The sequence below is a fragment of the Oncorhynchus tshawytscha genome, linkage group LG33 (assembly GCF_018296145.1).
Source record: "Oncorhynchus tshawytscha isolate Ot180627B linkage group LG33, Otsh_v2.0, whole genome shotgun sequence".
In the NCBI taxonomy this organism is placed as follows: domain Eukaryota; kingdom Metazoa; phylum Chordata; class Actinopteri; order Salmoniformes; family Salmonidae; genus Oncorhynchus; species Oncorhynchus tshawytscha.
This window is the reverse complement of record NC_056461.1, coordinates 35,715,108-35,736,157: the sequence shown is the minus strand read 5'-3', so window position 1 is coordinate 35,736,157 and position 21,050 is coordinate 35,715,108. Positions and strand designations below refer to the sequence as shown.

At 41.6% G+C, this 21,050-nt stretch overlaps 1 protein-coding gene across 1 annotated transcript in view; it reads right to left on the bottom strand.

Annotated features, from left to right (window-relative positions):
- Window positions 1-8,197: 8,197 nt before the first annotated feature.
- The window catches only part of ehd1b (EH-domain containing 1b), a 24,599-nt gene continuing 11,746 nt past the window's right edge, over window positions 8,198-21,050 (bottom strand). Inside the window, exons 3-5 of the mRNA XM_024398013.2 lie at window positions 10,674-11,086; window positions 10,364-10,528; window positions 8,198-10,208 (exon numbers count right to left, since the gene is read on the bottom strand). Of these exons, the coding sequence (XP_024253781.1) occupies window positions 9,687-10,208; window positions 10,364-10,528; window positions 10,674-11,086 (1,100 nt within the window). The 3' untranslated portion in view covers window positions 8,198-9,686. The remainder of the gene's footprint in view (window positions 10,209-10,363; window positions 10,529-10,673; window positions 11,087-21,050) is intronic.

Genomic DNA, 21,050 nt, shown 5'->3' with positions numbered 1-21,050 from the left:
CTCCACTACAGCCCTGTGGATGAGAATGGGGTGGTGCTCGGTCCTCCTTTTTCTGCAGTCCACAATCATCTCCATTGTCTTGATCACATTGTCGGAGAGGTTGTTGTCCTGGCACCACACTGCCAGGTCTCTGACCTCCCTGTAGGCTGTCTCATCGTAATCGGTGATCAGGCTGTTGTGTCATCAGCTAATTTAATGGTGTTGGAGTCGTGCCTGGCCGTGCAGTCATGTGTGAACAGGGAGTACAGGCGAGTACTGAGCATGCACCCCTGAGGGGGTTGAGGATCAGTGCTGCGGATGTGTTGGTACCTACCCTTACCACCTGGGGGCGGCCTGTCAGGAAGTCCAGGATCCAGTTACAGAGGGACGTGTTTAGTCCCAGGGTCCTTAGCTTAGTGATGAGCTTTGAGGGCACTATAGTGTTGAACGCTGAGCTGTAGTCAATGAATAGCATTCTCACATAGGTGTTCCTTTTGTCCAGGTGGGAAAGGGCAGTGTGAAGTGCAATAGAGATTGCATCATCTGTGGATCTGTTAGGGCAGTATGCAAATTGGAGTGGGTCTAGGGTTTCTTGGATAATGGTGTTGATGTGAGCCATGACCAGCCTTTCAAAGCACTTCAAGGCGACAGACGTGAGTGCTCTAACGCACGCGTACCATACTCCACATTTAATGTCAGTTTCATTGTGGACTTTTCTCCACAACAGAAGCATGCGAGGGAATTCCATAACTTCCATTTCAAATGTCCACTTGCGCAGCGCTAGAACAGAGCGTGCGTAAAACCCATCGCTTGGTACGATTTTCCATAAGTAAATTCGACATTAGAATGCAAATCACCTCCGACCGAATTCATCTAATGCGCTTATATTTGTATTCCAGTAATGTCAGCGTTATTTCTTGATTGTGTTTATGGGAAAAGGTTTGGAAATAGGTGTCTCCATAATGTCAATCTAAATAACATACCTTCGCGTGCTTTATTGTTGTCTCAACCTTGTTGCCCTATGTGCTGTTCTCTGTGCCCAATAATGTTTGTGCTGCTGTCATGTTGTGTTGCTACCATGTTATTTAAGTTGTTGTCTTAGGTCTCTCTTGATGTAGTGTTGTGGTGTCTGTCTTGTCGTAATGTGTGTTTTGTTTGGAATCCCAGCCGCCATCCCCGCAGGAGGCCTTTTGGTAGGCCGGCATTGTAAATAAGAAATTGTTCTTAACTGACTTGCATAGATAAATACATCAAATAAAACCTACAACTGGTAAAACTTTTTCACAACGTGCAAGTGTGCTTCTGTCTTCAGCTGCCTGTTGTAGCGCTCTCTTAACACCACACCCCTCCGGACCTCTGAGGTCATGGCTAAAAGGCTTCGGCCCTCCTCACTCTATCAGAAACTGCCTGACAGTCAGCAGCAGCAGATCATATTGAAATACGTTTTTTGAAATGCCATGGCGGCCGCGGTGTAACCTAGAAGGAACCCAAAACAGCGCAACCTATACAGAACAATTTTCTGGAACCCGCCTATATGGCAACTCTGGCGGGAAAGGAAGTGAAACAGGCACTTGTCTAGTGGTGCACGGGTCAACTGTTTAAAAAAAGAATCCTCAGCAATGTACACACAATACCTCACAATGACAAAGCGAATAAACGGTATTTAGAAATATTTACAACAGTTTTTTTTAAACGTTTGCAAAAAAACATACCTTAGTATTCAGACCATTTGCCATAAGATTCAGGTGCATCCTGTTTCTATTGATTATCTTTGAGATGTTTCTACAATTTGATTGGAGTCAACCTGTGAAAAATTAAATTGGTTGGACATGATTTGGAAAGGTACAAACCTGTCTATATGAAGTCGAAGGAATTGTCCGTAGAGCTCCGAGACAGGAGTTTGTCGAGGCATAGATCTGGGGAAGTGTACCAAAACAAATCTGTAGCATTGAAGGTCCCCAAGAACACAGTGGCCTCCATCATTCCTAAATGGAAGTTTGGAACCACCAAGACTATTCCTAGAGCTGACCACCCGGCCAAACTGAGCAATCAGGGGAGAAGGGCTTAGGTCAGGGAGGTGACCAGGAACCTGATGGTCACTCTGAGAGAGCTCTAGAGTTCCTCTGTGGAGATGGGATAACCTTCCAGAAGGACAACCATCTCTGCAGCACTCTACCAATCAGGCCTTTATGGTAGAGTGGCCAGATGGAAGGCACTCCTCAGTAAAAGGCACATGATAGCCAGTTTAGAGTTTGTCAAAAGGCATCTAAAGACTCTCAGACCATGAGAAACAAGATTTTCTGGTCTGATGAAACCAAGATTCTACTCTTTGGCCTGAATGCCAAGCGTCACGTCTGGAGGAAACCTGGCACCATTCCTATGGTGAAGCATGGTGGTGGCAGCATCATGCTGAGGGGGTGTTTTTCAGTGAAAGGAACTGGGAGACTGGATCGACGCAAAGAGGAACGTCCTTGATGAAAACCTGCTCCAGAGCACGCTGGACCTCGACCCTAAGCACACAACCAAGACAACACAGGAGTGGCTTTGAGACAAGCCTCTGAATGTCCTTGAGTGGTCCAGCCAGAGCCTGGACTTGAACCTGATCAAACATCTCTGGAGAGATCTGAAAATAGCAGTGCAGCGACGCTCCCCATCCAACCTGACAGAGCCTGAGAGGATCTGCAGAGAAGAATGGGAGAAACTCAAACTCAAATACAGGTGTGCCAAGCTTGTAGCGTCATACCCAAGAAGACTCGAGGCTGTAATCCCTGCTAAACGCTGTGTCTCAGCGTGGTAGCATAGTAACGATGACCCCACGGCTTCCCTGTTCCATCTATTGCTGTTCACTGGACCTTATGATCACTTGGCTACATAGCTGATGCCTGCTGGACTGTTCACTAATAACGGTACTCCATTTTGTTCATTTTTTGTTTATCTGTCGGCCCCAGCCTCAAACTCAGGCTCTGTGTGTAGTTAACCGACCCTCTCGTTCATCGCCATTTTACCTGTTGTTGTTGTTTTAGCTGATTAGCTGTTGTTGTCTTACCCGTTGTTGCCTTAGCTAGCTCTCCCAATACACACCTGTGATTGCTTTATGCCTCGCTTTATGTCTCTCTCAAATGTCAATATGCCTTGTACACTGTTTTTTAGGATAGTTATAAATGTTTTAGTTTACTGCGGAGCCCCTAATCCCACTTTGCATTCCCTCAGATACCTCCTTTTCCCACCTCCCACACATGCGGTGACCTCACCCAGCATAACTAGCCCGTTCAGAGATGCAACCTCTCTTATAACTCGGTGCCTGGGTTTACCTCCACTGTACCCGCACCCCACCATACCCCTGTTTGTACATTATGCCCTGAATCTATTCTACCACGCCCAGAAATCTGCTCCTTTTATTCTCTGTCCCCAACGCACTAGACGACCAGTTTTGATAGCCTTAGCTGTACACTCATCCTAGTGTGGAGGTTAACCCAGGCCCTGTGTGTCCCCAGGCACTCTCATTTGTTGACTTCTGTAACTGAAAAAGTCTTGGTTTCATGCATGTTAACATCAGAAGCCTCCCCCCAAAGTTTGTTTTACTCACTGCCTTAGCACACTCCACCAACCCTGATGTCCTTGCCTTGTCTGAATCCTGGCTTAGGAAGGCCACCAAAAATTCTGAGATTTCCATACCCAACTAGAACATTTTCCATCAAGATATAAATGCCAAAGGGGGAGGAAGCCTGCAAAGTTCTGTCATACTTCCCAGGTCTATGCCCAAACAGTTTGAGCTTTTAATTTTAAAAATGAATCTCTCCAGAAATAAGTCTCTCACTGTTGCCGCCTGCTATCGACCCCCCTTCTCCTTCACCCAAATCCAGATAGCAGATGTTCTGAAAGAGCTGCAAAACCTGTAACCGTAAAAATCAGCTGGGCAAGACAATCTGGACCCTCTCTTTCTAAATAAATGTCCCTCAACCATTCGAGACCCCTCCCACAGCCCCCCCCCCCCGAAGAAAATAAGTAAAAATAAGGAATTCCCTTCCCCACCCCCAAGAACCCCCCAATGCAACAACCAAGAGAATGAACTAAAGTGAAAAAAGAAAAAGACAGAAGAAAACAGCAAACAACAATGCAAAAAAATATATATTTTTTTTTAAACAAAGGACATCAAGGGCTTCTGAAATCATAACAGCAATGCCAACTGTTTGTGTGCATGTCTGGCACTATTACATGCATGTGTGTGTTCTTGTATGTGTTTATTTGCATGAGAGAGTGTGTATATGCATGTGTACAAACACTTGCACGGCATCAGCCTCAGGCAAACTAGCATTAGTTGTAAAAACACTTCCACCTAGTGTCATTCAAATGTACTTTTGTGTTTTATGGTGACTTTTTTTTCTTCTAACTCCCCTCCCACTTGTCTCCAATTCCACATACCAACCCTCAGCTTCCCTCAGCCCATCCCATCTATCTCTGCTGGCCACCCACTTCGTGTTCCTACGCAACACATATCTTTCAACTATGCTATGATGTTTAACGTACAATTTCAATCTATCTAATCTACAGATTGCATGTCAAAGATAAATACTTTTACTAAGAGTATTAGTAATTGACTAACCCGGTCTTTCCAGATCTCCTAACAGTACTATTTCTAGGGTCAATTTTAGATCAATGCTATGCATTTTCAGCCATTCCTGAACCTGAGACCAGAAACAGGCTACCTGAGGGCAATACCAAAATAAATGGTCTATTGATTCTGTATCCTCACAACAAAATCTGCAGAGCTTCGATGATTTATGCCCCAAATATTCAACATTTTGTTGGTGGTAAGAATTCAATATAATAATTTTAGCTGAAAAGCACAAAGTCTTGAATCTTGCGTTGTTTTATATATCAACTCATAAACTGATTTTATTGTATAGGGTGTATCAAAAATCTCTTCCCAACTATTTTGCAATCTGTATGGCACAGTTGCCATCATCTTGGTCCTCAAATGAAACTGGTATACTTTCCTATTTATGCTATTGTTATTCCTCCACCAGTTTTGATTCTTTATATTGGGCAGACAGACCAGTTCCCTACCACCTCCCGCTGCCACCCACCTCCTCCAGTTTTGATCCTTTATATTAGGCAGACAGACCTGTTCCCTACCTCCTCCCGCTGCTACCCGCCTCCTCCATTTTGGGGGTAATGCTGTAATCAATTGGTTGTACTCTTGGATTGAGCAGACCTCTCCGTACAATTCTGATAACTCCATGAAATACATAACTCTACCATTACAATTTACAATATCATTTAAGAACAAAATACCCTTTTCAAACATCTTTCCCATAAATATAGGTATTTTATAAACCAGCACATTTGAGTTCAGCCATAATTTGTTCTATCTTTTCAGGGGGATGACATTTAAATTGTAGCCAGCTCTGCAATGCTTGTTTGAAAAAGACAGATACTTTGAAAAAAGTATAATTTTCAGTTAATCGAAAATGAGACATGGCCATCTGCACAAAGGATGAGCTTTCCTTGTTAATCTACTTGAGAACCATTTAAGGTTCAAATAAAACTTTTGAATGAGTGAAGCTTTTAGAGAGAGGTTTAGTGCTTTTATATTTAAGAATCTCAACCCACCCATTTCATATTCATTATATAGATAGGCTCATTTTATTTTGTCTGTTTTAGCATCCCAGATAAAGCTAAATATATTTTGCTCATATGATTTAAAAAACGAATCATCAGGAGTAGGCAGCGCCATAAGTAAGTGAGTAAACTGAGATATGACTAAGGAGTTGAATCAGGGCAATTTTTCCATAAATAGACAGGTATTTACCTCTAAGGTTGCAGGATCTTGTCTATTTTTACAAGTTATCTATTGAAATTCATTGTGGAGAGCTTATTTATATCTTTTGTGATATGAATACTGAGTATGTCTACTTCACCATCAGCCCATTTTATAGGTAAGCTTCAGGGCAATGTAAAAGTTGTATTGGATCCTTAAAAAATACGTAATATTCTACACTTATCATAATTAGGTTTTAGTCCAGAGAGTACAGAAACGTTTAGATCTTTAATAAGACATTGCAAGGATCTAGCTTGCAGACTTAACATAAAACTTGAGTGATCAGCATACATGGACTCCTTTGTTTTAAAGCCTTGGATTTCTAATCCTCTGTTGTTATTGGATCTGATTTTAATAACTAGCATTTCGATGGCCATAACGAATAGATATGGTGACAGTGGACACCCTTATTTAACTCCTCTTGACAATTCAAAACTCTCTGAGAAGTATCCGGTATTTACTATTTTACACCTGGGGTTGCTATACATTATTTTTACCCATTTTATAAGGGAATTGCCGAAACTTTAAAAATCCAGGCATTTATAAATAAAATCCAGTCTTACTTTATCAAATGCCTTTTCAAAGTCCGCTATAAATACCATTCCTGGCTTCTTATGTTTCATGATGTTCTATTATTTTTAGTAGTGGTCGTATATTATCTCCAATGTAAAAAAACTGATCAGGATGAACAATACCTGGTAAAACTCTTTTAATTCTGAGTGCTATGCATTTTGCTAGTATTTTTGCATCACAACATTGAAGTGTAAGGGGCCTCCAGTTGTTTAGATAGACTGGGTCTTTATATTTGCCATCTGGGTCTTCTTCTAATACTAGAGAAATCAGACCTTCCTGCAGAGTACCTGACAGACTATCTTTTCTATGAGTAGTTAAAACAATCTAACAATGGAGCTTTTATTATATCAAAAATATTTGGTGTCCCTCTACCAGTATGCCATCAAGCCCTGGGGTTTTTCCAGACTGAAAGGATTTAATAGCCTCAAAAAGTTCTTCCTCTGTAAAAATTAAAGTTTTGGTTAATTGTGTCGATGAAGAACAGAAGAAGCTGCACTGGATCTGGCAAAATTGCCCACATCAGAAGGAACATGTATTGATCTTCAGACCAGGGCGCCTGCCAAAGTTGTTATAGCTGGAGTCTCGTTAGATAGATGACTAGTACCTTATTCAGAAAATCCCAGGTGTGGTCAGTGCACCTTATGGTAAATGGAAGAAAGGAGAAGCGCCTATAGATACTGTTTGAGGAAACCACCTGAACAGAGACCATGTGTTCAAACCACTACAGTGTGGGAATTGTAAAAGATATGGTCACGTGTGAAATGTTTGCAGACGGCAGAAGTATGGTATTGAAGAATCTGAATAGAACATGTTGCCACTGTGGTGGGGTTCATACTCTGGACTTCCTTGAGTGCCCTGTTAGGGTGAAAGGGGTTGAGGTGTCAAGGATCAGGGCTGTACAGCAGATCTTCAATGTTGAGACGGTGAAGAGAGTTGAAAGGGCAAGAGGCCACAGTGTTGAAGATATGGTGGTGGATGCATTGCAACCAGTTGCTGATGTTTTAAATCAATCAAGTGAAGTGTCCAAGAAGGTGGACAGATCTGCAGCCGATACGTTTTTGGTGCTCCAAGACATCACAGCAGAAGCACTGCAAGGACTATTGTCGCTAGGAAATGTTCTGCCCTCACAGGAGACTTCTGAGCATGTGTAGGGTCTGATTAGAAATGTTTTTATTTTACAAAAAAGCAGGTCGATTGTTAATTTAAAATACATTTGTATATTTACACCCCCCCCACACTATTTCCTTTTTGGAATCCTTATTATCCACCCGCACAGTAGGTTGTGGATTGCACATCCAATTATGCAAATGCCATTATACTATAGAAGAGACAACACGTCTTCGTGCACATTTTTTTGTCATTAAAATACAGCACCAAACATCTTAGTTTGATGTAAAATTGAACAACTAAGACATCTTCCAAATTAGTAACATATTTGTTACCTTGAGGAAGTGTATACTGGCTACGGAGTATCAAAATGGACAAACTGTACTATTGTAGCTTTTTTTTTCAAGTTAAGGTCAGGGGAGTATGCAAACAAACTTGTTCGGTTAGCCGCCAGCTGAACTGAAGCATGCTGACGCTGTCAAACCGTGCATCACTACAACAAGCTAACATTGGCTGCATGAGCTCACATGTTCCCACTGAACATTTGGCAAAATTAAAGCATATTTATACAAAGTGTATTTTACTAATGCATTTGAACAGTTAGTACATTTTCAAATAGTTAATTATAAGGACTACTGCACTGGAATGAACAAGGACAATTTTAGCAATGTTTTATCCAGTCATTTCAAAACAGACAAAGTCTATGAAAAACAAATGTATTATAATACAATTTTATTTCAAAATAGACTAAAAACAATGTACATATGAACATTTAAGAGCTGTAAAGTTGAGGCACTTCTACAAAAACGTCTACAGCGACTGTCATTAAAGGCTAACCAAAGATGTGACTGCCAGGGATCAAACTGGCATTTTGAAGCTAGTCTGTCCCCTAAAATCAGTTAATTGGTTTTCCATAAATATATTTGTTCAGACATTTTGTTAATGCATACTGTATGCCAACTAGATCTGGACAATATCAGAAAAAAAAAATCCATATGATAAATTGACTGAAATGGCAAAATGTAGCTTAAAATGTCACATATTTCATAATTTTGGACCAAATATGGTTTACAGGAGACAGCTGTTAAAGACACCAGGAGCTAGGCAATGTTGTCCAAGACAAACGTTTGTCTGTGATCTAATAAATCTACAAGTCCGTGACAATAGGAGGCACAACAATCTGAACTTATTAATCAATTAATGAGAAGTTCAGATAATGTAAAGTTGATGTACCATCTTGCATGTCAGTTGAGTCTACACAAGAGAACAAAGCAGAAGTGTTTGGCATGCTGGGACGAACACGGTAATACCTTGTCTATTGTTATCATTCATTATGGGGTGACCAATATTTGCCCTGCCAACAGGTAGCCCTATATTTGTAGTTCTGCAACTCTTGTTTTCAGACTTTAAAGCCACATTTCCTTTGAGGACTCCAGTGTTTTACCCAAAAGGCTCAGGCTTTTTTCTTTCCATGGGTGCCTGTGCTTCTGCAACTCTTGTTTTCAGACTCAAAGAACACTTTGCTTTATAATGGCTTTAGAAAAGCTAAACATACACATTGTTTTGATTAGAAATGATATATTTTGATTAAATGTTTGTAAGTAGAATAAACAATTGACTAAACTCAGACAAATCATATCGAACTTAATGGAAGACAAGGATTAAATATAATTTTCCCCAGCATATATTTGCTATGAGCGTCCCTTATTTCTTTAATCATTTGATTTGTTGAGTGACCTGTATAAGTATACAAACCCTCTTATACGAGACATTTATCAAAGGAATAAATTGAATTCACTTTTGGACATGGCCCAATGAGGAAAATGTAAATGCGATTGAGCACAAATGACATCAAAGGCCTTATGATAATGATGAGAAATATAATAAAGATCAGGGATTCACAGGTGATGAATAAGTTAAACATGTTTATTTCTCTTTTTCTATTTTTGAATGGACTATGCCAATTGTCATATACAGGCTAACATTACTTTAACCCCAACACCACAATTTATGTCACATTCCCATACCCCACAACACCTTATCTAGGCGGTTTGCTATCGAACACCCACTTAACAGTCACATTTACCCTGGCCGAAAATACTAACCCTTTTAGCTCATCCCATCCACCCAGCTCTCCCAAACACCTCTAAGCACCATTCTACTTGTTCAGGCCTATTCCAATGCCATATATGACAGATTTCCAATTCTACAGTCCCCTTTTGGAGGGGGGGATAAGGTGTTCTGGCAGGTCAGTGGGAAGCTCGTGACCCTCAAGCTTCACCTTGATCAAGTGATTGGCAAGGGAAAACTCTTCGTCGTCCAGGAAACCGTCCTTGTCTACGTCGGCCAGCTTCCAGATCTTCCCCAGCACTGTGTTGGGCAGCTTGGACTTCACCATTTCCTTCTTGGCCATGGCACCAGACACTTTGCCGTTGACAGGAGACAGGGTGTAGAAGATCTCATCGTAGGTGGGTTTGTCTCGTGCCACCACCCACTCCAGCTCATCAATGCCCTCACCTGCACCCTCGCCGTAGCCATGGCCGAAGGGCCCATTCATGGTGCCCTCGAAGGCACCACCTTGGACTGACTGACTGGGCATGGCTGCCTCCTCCTGGCGGACGAGTGTCATGAGTTTGGCGATGTCATTGGCTAGCATGTCCTCAACGGCCTCCAGCAGCTTGGGCTTCACCACCTGGAACTTACTGAAGTCCTGGTTTGCCAAGATCTCCTGTGTGTTCATAAAGTTGAAGAAGTCAGGGGAATTCTAGTCAAGTAAAAAGGTATCTGCAATGCTCATCACTACTACCGCTATCATTACTTACATGGCCACTTTGGTTAACAGAAGTACTACCTCCACTAGAAAAATAATGTATATTTATGTACCTGCATCTTAGCTAGTTTGGGGAAGTCTCCAGGTGAGATCTGGTGCTCTTTCTCAATCCTCGTGTAGATCTCCCCGAGGTTGGCGATCAGCTCCTTCTTCTTATTATCCTTCCCAAACATATTGGGCATCTCCTTCTTTAGAGAGCTGATAATGTAAGCGTGGACCTGGAGGGAGGGAAGACTAAATCACATCTGGACCTAAACAGCTACCCACTGATCAATTGATTTCAGCACAATAATGCAGTAGAGTAATTGCTTTCTGAGATTAATGTTACTGTTAACAAGCCCCAACATTTGAGACTAGTCTCACCTTGGCGAGGCGAGCCCGCTTGATGAGGTCATTGAGCTTCCTCAGAGCAGCATTCCGAGGCAGCCCCTGAATATCCTTGAAAAGGTCCTGTTCCTCAGCCTCAAAAAGCTTCCGGTTGTCTGGGACCAGGAGCGGCTGAGCCCAAAAAGAACCGATATACACCCGGATCACCTCTGGAGTGCCAACAATTTTACCAAGAGACCACATGAGGGCGCCATAGACCCTCATCAGCTGCTGCGTGCCAATCTGGTCAGCCTTGTTCAGAACCACCCGCATCTTATCCTCATGGTTCTTCAGGGCGCGGATCACCTCAGAGAATTCATCTGAGATGTCCAGCTTGTGGGCGTCGAAGAGCAGGATGATGCGGTCAACGCGTTCTGCAAACCACTCCAGCACTGCAGCAAAGTCATAACCTGAAGAGAGGAAAGAGAATTGTTCAAATTAAAAGGGGTGTGAAATCTTCAAAACATCAATGTGAATTAAATCCTTTTATCAAAAAGGTTAGGATTTAAATCATATGAAAATTGTGTGAGACGCATTCTAACAAATTCCAGTCCAATAAGTTTATGGCATCTGATTATGTAAGGAGTGGAAATATTCACATAAATCAAATTGTTGTTGATTTCAATTGGTGTGAGCTGCTCCTAGTAGTCCATGGGCCACCCACCAAAAAAAGGCTTCAGAAAAGGCATGCTGTGACCCAGGAAACATCATTACATAGATCAAACTTGTAAGTTTAACATCAATAGTTTTAGATCTTTAATCAAAATTATGATCCAATATGTTAACCATATACAGTGATTTTCTGAACAACATTTTGGGGGGTGACCGTTAACACTAGACCATAGTAAGAGTGTGGTTGTTTCTCTATGCAAATCAAACTCAGATTCCAGCTTATCCTGTCTCCATGGTCTCTCTCCACACAGCAACAGACACCCCCCAGCTACAGAGCCAAAAACAGGTATATTTCACAATGAGACACAAAATGTGTTTTTCCTGTGCCAGGAAAACCTTAACCAAACACCCTCCATCTTCCTCCCTCTTCTCAGTGTGACACCGACACTGACCCTTCACCCATGACCTCCTGAGCATAGAAATGGATAAAGCAGAATCCAGTTCATTGTACGTGACACACCTAGTAAAGCCTTATGAAATTGATGTGATGATGCAAGCGAATTTGGGCCTCACATTTCACCCTCATGTTCTAAAAGATAAGCGTCAGGTCTTATTCATAGTTGTTTTCTGGAGCACAATGTTGAACACTAGGTCTAGCCTACATAAAACACAACAAAAATATAAAACATGCAACAATTTAGATTTACAGTTCATAAGGAAATGAGTCAATTGAAATACATTAGGCCCCAATCTATGGATTTCAAATGACCGGGAATACAGATATGCATTGGTTGGTTGATTGTGGCATGTGTAATGCTGTCCCACTCCTCTTCAATGGCTGTGCGAAGTTGTTGGATATTCGTGGGAACTGGAACAGGTTGTCGTACACGTCAATCCAGAGCATACCAAACATGCTCAACGGATGACATCTGGTGAGTATGCAGGCCATGGCAGAACTGGGACGACTTCAGCTTCCAGGAATTGTGAGAAGATCCTTGTGACATGGGGCCGTATATTATTATGCTGAAACATGAGTTGATGGCGGCAGATGGATGGCACAACAATGGGCCTCAGGATCTCATCATGGTATCTCTGTGCATTCAAATTGCAATCGATAAAATGCAATTGTGTTCATTGTCCGTAGCTAATGCCTGCCCATACCATAAACCCACCCTGGGGAACTCTGTTCACAACGTTGACATCAGCAAACCGCTCTCCTATACAACGCCATACACAGCTCTGGTGGACATTCCTGCAGTCAGTATGCCAATCGCACACACACACTCAAAACACGAGACATCGGTGGCATTGTGTGTGACAAAATTTCACATTTTAGTGGCCTTTGTCCTCAGCACAAGGTACACCTATGTAATGTGGTTTAATCATCTGCCACACCTGTCAGGTGGATGGATTATCTCGGCAAAGGAGAAAAGCTCACTAACAGGGATGTAAACATTTGAGATAAGCTTTTTGTGCATATGGAAAGATTCTGGGATATTTTATTTCAGCTCATGAAACCAACACATTACATGTTGCATTTATATTTTTATTAAGTGTAATTAATATACATCTCACTCCAAAATAGAAAATGTTTAAGCATTTGTTTATGATCAACATTCAAAAGGAAATCATAAGAAATTCTTGGTTCTGAATGAGAACAGACGCTTTATACATTAAAATTTGTCCCATCAAACTTGACATTCACACATCTTTTAAAATGGACGAAAGTCCATTCTATTCACTCCATTTCTACGACAGGATTGACTTCGCCCCACACAATATCCTCCCCTGAATGACAAACAGGAAAGAGCCTTTGGTGCATTAATTGTGCAGCGGGGAGACACTGGGACCACAAAGAGACCTCTTCCTCACCTCTGTTTAGAACAGTTATTTATTTGTTCATTCTGAATTGAACTAGAGGGCAGCAGGGCACTGACTCTGCCTTGGCACGCTGTGCTGGAGACTTAAAAAAACTGTTTAAAGGGAAAGGCCACAATTACTATCAACGTCCACAGTTTTTAAAATGTGCTTGGGAAGTACAATGCAGAACAGTCTGACTCAGCGTTCCATTTGAGCAGCGAGAAACAGCTGTCTTCATCCGATCATCGTTTCTCTCGCACATACGTTAAAGAGATCCATTATAAAATGGTGCAGAGCTGTTCTTTTATATGCAATAGCTAGGCTACTTAAAGCCTAGTAAAAAGTGATTTATTTATTAAATCACATTTCTGCTGATTAAACCAGAAGAGAAGCCTGAAAGGCGTCGACCTGTGTACGTAGAGCCCGATCTTCCTCCGTCGAAGGATTGGTGCTCGACTAATATCACTTTACGTAATTGTTGTGTCTATAGATTTGTTCAATGTTGTGTTAGTATGCATGTACAGTTGAAGTCGAAGTCTTACACACACACACACCGTAGCCAAATACATGTAAACTCAGTTTCACAATTGCTGACATTGAATCCTAGTAAAGATTCCCCATCTTAGGTCAGTTAGGATCACCACATTATTTTAAGAATGTGAAATGTCAGAATAAGAGAGAATGATTAGTTTCAGCTTTTATTTCTTTCATGACATTCCTAGTGGGTCAGATGTTTACATACACTCAATTGGCATTTGGTAGCATTGCCTTTAAATTGTTGAACTTAGGTCAAACCTTTCAGGTAGCCTTCCACAAGCTTCCCACAATAAGTTGGGTGACTTTTGGCCCATTTCTCCTGACAGAGCCAGTTGTAGCGGAGTCTGGTTTGTAGGCCTCCTTGCTCACACACACACACACACGTTTTCAGTTCTGCCCACAGATTTTCTATGGGATTGAGGTCAGGGCTTTGTGATGGCCACTCCAATACCTAGACTGTTGTCCTTAAGCCATTTTTCCACAACTTTAAAAGTATGCTTGGAGTCATTGTTCATTTGGAAGACTCATTTGCAACCAAGCTTTAACTTTAACTGATGTCTGGAGATGTTGCATCAAAATAGCCACAATTTTCCTGCGTCATGATGCCATCTATTTTGTGAAGTGCACCAGTCCCTCCTGCAGCAAAGCACCCCCACAACATGACATTGTACCGTGAAGCACGGGGGTGGCCATCTTTGTCCCCATGTGCAGTTGCAAACCGTAATATGGCTTTTTTATGGCATTTTTGGAGCAGTGGCTTTTCCCTTGCTGAGCGGCCTTTCAGGTTATGTCGCTATAGGACTCGTTTTGCTGTGGATATAGATACTTTTGTTCCTGTGTCCTCCAGCATCTTCACAAGGTCCTTTGCTGTTGTTCTGGGATTGATTTGCACTTGCCCACCAAAGTACATTCATCTCTAGGAGACAGAACGCGTCTCCTTCCTGAGTGGTATGACGGCTGCGTGGTCCCATGGTGTTTATACTTCCGCACTATTGTTTGTACAGATGAATGTGGTACCTTCAGGCATTTGGAAATTGCGCCCAAGGATGAACCAGACAGGTCTTGGCTGATTTCTTTAGATTTTCCCATGATGTCAAGCAAAAGAGGCACAGAGTTGGAAGGTTGGCCTTGAAATACATCCACAGGTACACCTCCAATTGACTTCAATTAGCCTATCAGATGCTTCTAAAGCCATGACATTTTTCTGGAATTTCCCGAGCTTTTTAACTTGTTATGGCTGCAATCCCCTATCGGGTTAAGTGTCATGAACAACCGCTGAATAGCATGTCGCATTATGTTCTGAAATCCACAGGAATGAGCGGTCACGACAACAGACAAATTCCAAATAGTTTCAATAATGTCCACAGAAACATGTCAAACGTTTTTTTTTATAATCAATCCTCAGGTTATTTTTAAAATATATAATTGATAATATATCAACCGCAAATGTCTTTCACAGTAGGAGGGGGGAAAACAATGGCTGTCCAAATTCTGTTGCGCAAGCAAAACTCATGTGACCACGTTATCGTTCTGGCTCATTTTTCTAAATAAAAGCCTGAAACTATGTCTGAAGACTGTTGACACCTTGAGGAAGCGATAGGAAAAGGAATCTGGTTCATATCCCTTTAAATCCAGCAAAGGGAGGCTATGTAACATGGAGTTTTCAAAATAGAAGCCACTTCCTGTTTTGGTTTTCCTCAAGGTTTCGCCTGCAATATCAGTTCTGTTATACACAGTCAATATTTTGACAGTTTTGGAAACTTTAGAGTGATTTCTTTACTACCACCACCACCACCACCACCACTACTACTACTACGCATATATTAGCAACTGAGACTGAGGAGCTGGCCATTTACAATGGGCACCTTTTCATCCAAGCTACTCAATACTGCCCCTGCAGCCATATGAAGTTAAAGGCACAGTCAACGTAGTGTATGTAAACTTCTGACCCAATGGAATTGTGATACAGTGAATTTATAAGTGAAATAATCTGTCTAAACAATTGTTGGAAAAATGACTTAGGACATCTACTTTGTGCATGACACAGACTTGCCAAAACTATAGTTTGTTCACAAGAAATGTGTGGAGTGGTTGAAAAATTAGTTTTAATGACTCCAACCTAAGTGTAAGTAAACTTCCGACTTCAACTGTATGTATGGATGTAAGTTGTTTTGTCAGAGCCAAGAGTCAATTAAACAGTACAGTAGTTTGTTAGGATTGTTATTCACTAGGATAATAAGCACAGTAAGTAATAAGTTGGCTTTAGTGAATCACAGGAAAGTATTCTTCCGTCAGTCTGGGTTTTGTGTCAACGTCAGCAGGATGTGTGATCTCTGGACTGATCCAATGAGGGCGTTAACTGGCAAAGTCCACGAGAACAGCTCCACTTATCTCTACTCCCTTTAAGGAGGGATGTACTGGTAATAAAGTCAGGGATGTCAAATCTACACCGAGAAGATCAAAAAGCACAGCAGGTCACAATTCTTCACATTTAACCTGAAGGTTAATTGTTGCCACACCACATTGTAACTGAACAATCAATCTCTGGTGAAATAAAGTTGAACACTTCAAGGTGAGCTCAATCACAAGAGAGAAAGAACATTCTGAATATTCAACCTTACCAGCCAATCAACTGTATGTCAGGCCCACCCAAAGTCTGTTTCAAACAATGGCATTATTTATCATCTTATTCACTTTTCTGCCTGATACAGATAGTCAGGGTCAATTCTGCTTGTCTTGCAATAACTAAAAGAGTTGAATTGCCCCCAACCTTGGAGCCAATTACTGGTGGAGGTGAAAGTGAACCTAAATGGAAGGAATTTTTCAGTTGTGATTTCCAGCAGCACAGTTAGCTAATCATCCAACATCAGTGCCAAACCTCTAATGCCCTTGTGGCTGAATGGAAGCAAGTACCCACTGCAATGTTCCAACATCTAGTGGAAAGTCTTCCCAGAAGAGCAGAGGCTGTTATAGCAGCAAAGGGGGGGGACCTTGGATGTACACAGATAGCTAACAATAATATGCATGTCAAGCTCTCCTGGCTGAAATTGGTGGCGAGAACTACTGGCACACAGCTTAGACACTCATGCATACTCCACAAGACATGCCACCAGAGGCCTCTTCAAAGTCCAGAGCAGACTATGGTAGGTGCACAGTACTACATGGAACTCTGTTCCACATCAAGTAACTCAAAGCAGTAAAATGATTATTTTTTTTTGAATATATTTTTAAAACACCTTACGGAACAGGGACTGTGAAGCAATACATATTGGGCACACACTTAATGTTGAGAATGTATTGTAATGTTTTAAAACATTTATAACTGCCTTAAATTTTTCTGGACCCTAGGAAGAGTAGTTGCTGCCTTGGTAGCAGCTAACGGGGATCCATAATAAATACAAATACCAACTCCATATTAATGCTCATGATTTTGGAATGAGATGTTCGACGAGCAGGTGTCCACATAGCAGATACACTATATGGCCAAAAATATCAGCAACTATCTGCTATGAACGCACACATGGAGTTGAGAACAATACCAAACTAGGGGAGATCATTTCTCATTTCAAAATCATGTAATAATAGAGAATGTGGCACTGCCTAGGGTGAGAACGATCACTGTATGCTGAGCTGGTGGAGAATGTCTGCGTCATACCTATATGAAGCATAGGTTAGAAATTTGAGACAATCCTTGCAGGGCTCAGAAAGAGACATACTCAGCTGTCTGTCCGATAGGCGCATACAAACAGGCATGCTGCTAGGCACCTACACAGCTTACTCAAAATACTGTCCAGATAGACATCCACACATTCATAACCTATTGTCAGTGCATTCCATCAGTTTGGCTTAGATATTAACTGTGTAAATCATGTCTGAACTTAATAAACCATGCTAGTGAAACCTGATCCATGTGGGGGGGGAGAAAGAATGCTTTCAAAGACTGACAGTTAACCACCCCCTGCCTGGCATCACTTCCTACTATGTGGTCCTACTGACGTGTACTTGCTGGTCATGAGGTCATGAACACCGCTGACCTTGTCATGAGTTACATTACTGGTTATTTGGTACATGGTAGTCCCCAACAGCTCAACTCCTTCAACCCTGACAATAGGCAGGGTCATTATCAATGTCCTGGTGGATAGAACAGGAGACTGGGTAGTATAACATCTAATAACCATCTCCTCTGGGAAATGGCTAGCTTTTCACACTAATGGGGGTCATACGCATGGCATCCCCTCTCCAGTTAATAGAAAGGCTTGGAACTGAGGAAGGATCTAGGAATATGTTCATGGAATGGAAATTAGAATTCCACAATACAATGGATAATTACTTATTTGTTGGCACAGGGCCTGTTTTTGATGGAACATGTTGGTATCCTGTATGGCCTGAGGTCAAATGATTCATTGTGGGATGTGTGTTAATGTATGCATTCGTTCAACAAACTAAAAAAAACTGAACTTAATACATTTCAGAAATATAAAAGAAACATAGGCATAGGGTGGTGGACATGAACACTTTCTCCTTTAAGGTTAAGGAACCAGCCACGTTGCATAAGCCGTTTGTCGTCACTGGTTAACCACATGGGTTCAAATCTCTTCCAACTCACTTGCTGACAGCAGACACAGCAACCCCTTTATTACCAGCCTTAATTTGCCAGGAATTGTCTAAGCGAGAGAGAGAATGCCCATGACACCCGAAACCGGGAGAAACCTTGGGAGTCACCGAGGAGGACCTTGAGCATGTATACAGTAAATAATGAACGGTCTGTCTAAGTGAACCTTGCAGGACATGCTAGAGTGGCAGGGACAACACCCAATTAACCTGCCGTACCTTCACAGATAAAGTAGTAACCTAGATTCACTACTGTAACCCTGAGGCAAAATAGCAGTGCCCTTATTTGGAAAAGTCCTCACTCTAGCACCCTAAAAGAAAAAGGTAGCTAAATAGCCTACTCTTTTTTCCATATAGCCTAGTCAAGAAGGCCATAGTATTATGATTAACAGAATTGTAAAGCAGCCGTGGAGCTGAACTAGTGGACAAATACATAGTCAGAAGACTTGAGATTATTAACTGCCCTTGCCAGGTTTGAGCCAGGGCAAATGAGACAAGTATCACTGAGGCAGATAACACACTACAACAACAAAAAATAACTGTTTTAAGTGAGATGTAGGCATCGGTATGAGGATGAAAAAGGAAATTCATCAGTACCACAATGCCTACTCTCCACCATAATAACAAGATAACTAATGTAAAACGCATATGGGTTAAGAACTTTTGAGAAACCACACAGTTTGAAAGATATGGCAAATAGAAATTAAACCAGATGGACATCAGAAATAAATGGGAGAAGAAGGACAGGAGTACAACAAAAAAATAGAACTACTGTAAAACACCTCCAGGCTGTGTAAGGGCTATTTGACCAAGGCGAGTGATGAGTGCTCCATCAGATACCCTGGCCTCCAGTCACCTGACCTCAACACAATTGAGATGGTTTGGGATGAGTTGGACAGCAGAGCGTGAATGAAAAGCAGACAAGTCCTCAGCATATGTGAGAATTCCTTCAAGACTGTAGGAAAATGATTCCAGGTGAAGCTGGTTGAGAGAATGCCAAGGGTGTGCAAAGCTGTCATGAAGGCAAAGGGTGGCTACTTTGAAGAATCTCAAATATATTTAGAGTTGTTTATCACTTTTTGGGTACTACATGATTCTCTATGTGTTATTTCATAGTTTATGTCTTCACTATTATTCTACAATGTAGAAAATAGTTTTAAAAAAGAAAAACCCAAGTGTCCAAACTTGACTGGTACTGTAAATATAAAATAATAAGTCCCATCTCGAAAATAAATCACTATTCTCCTTGGTAACCCGGTATTTCCCAGAAACCCGGAAGTGTCATTCAAAAGAATTATAAAACATAAATGTCTGGAGTTGATTAGAGCTTTGATCAGGATGAAAATTCAAAACTTGATTCTACTTGAGCCTGATGAGCCATTTACAGTTGAAGTCAGAGGTTAACATAATGACCATCGAGGTTGGAGTCACTCCACAAATTTCTTGTTAACAAACTAAAATTTTGGCAAGACGGTTAGGACATCTACTTTGTGCATGACACTAAATTGACTGTGCCTTTAAACAGCTTAGAGAATTCCAGAAAATGACGTCATGGCTTTAGAAGCTTCTGATAGGCTAATTCTGATACATAATTTGAGTCACTTGGAGGTGTACCTGTGGATGTATTTCCAGGTATTTCCAGGCCTACCTTCAAACTCAGTGCCTCTTTGCTTGACATCATGGGGAAATCAAAAGAAATCAGCCAAGACCTCAAAAAAACAATTGTAGACCCCCACAAGTCTGGTTCAGCCTTGGGAGCAATTTCCAAAAACGCCAAAAAAAAAAAAAAGGTACCACGTTCATCTGTACAAACAATAGTGCGCAAGTATAAACACCATAGGACCACGCAGCCATCATACCGCTCAGGAAGGAGACGCATTATGTCTCCTAGAGATTAACATACTTGTACGAAAAGTGCAAATCAATCCCAGAACAACAGCAAAGGACCTTGTGAAGATGCTGGAAGAAACAGGCACAAAGGTATCTCTATCCACAGTAAAACGAGTCCTATATCGACATAACCTGAAAGGCCGCTCAGCAAGGAAGCCACTGCTCCAAAAGCGCCATAAAAAAGCCAGACTACGGTTTGCTACTGCACTTGAGGACAAAGATCGTACTTCTTGGAGAAATGTCCTCTGGTCTGATGAAACAAAAATAGAACTGTTTGGCTATAATGACCATCATTATGGTCCGAGGAAAAAGGGGGAGGCTTGCAAGCCGAAGAACACCATCCCAACCGTGAAGCATGGGGTTGGAAGCATCATGTTGTGGGGGTGCTTTGCTGCAGGAGGGACTGGTGCACTTCACAAAATAGATAGCATTATGAGGGAGGACAATTATGTGGATATATTGAAGCAACATCAAGACACCAGTCAGGAAGTTAAACCTTGGTCGCAAATGGGTCTCCAAATGTACAATGACCATACTTCCAAAGTTGTGGCAAAATGGCGTAAGGACAACAGTCTAGGTATTGGAGTGGCCATCACAAAGCCCTGACCTCAATCCTATAGAAAATTTGTGGGCAGAACTGAAAAGGTGTGTGCGAGCAAGGAGGCCAACAGGAGGAATGGGCCAAAATTCACCTAACTTATTGTGGGAAGCTTGTGGAAGGCTACCAGAAATATTTGACCTAAGTTCAACAATTTAAAGGCAATGCTACCAAATACTAATTGAGTGTATGTAAACTTCTAACCCACTGGGAATGTGATGAAAGAATTAAATACACGAGCCCAAGCCCAAATTATTGTGCCATTA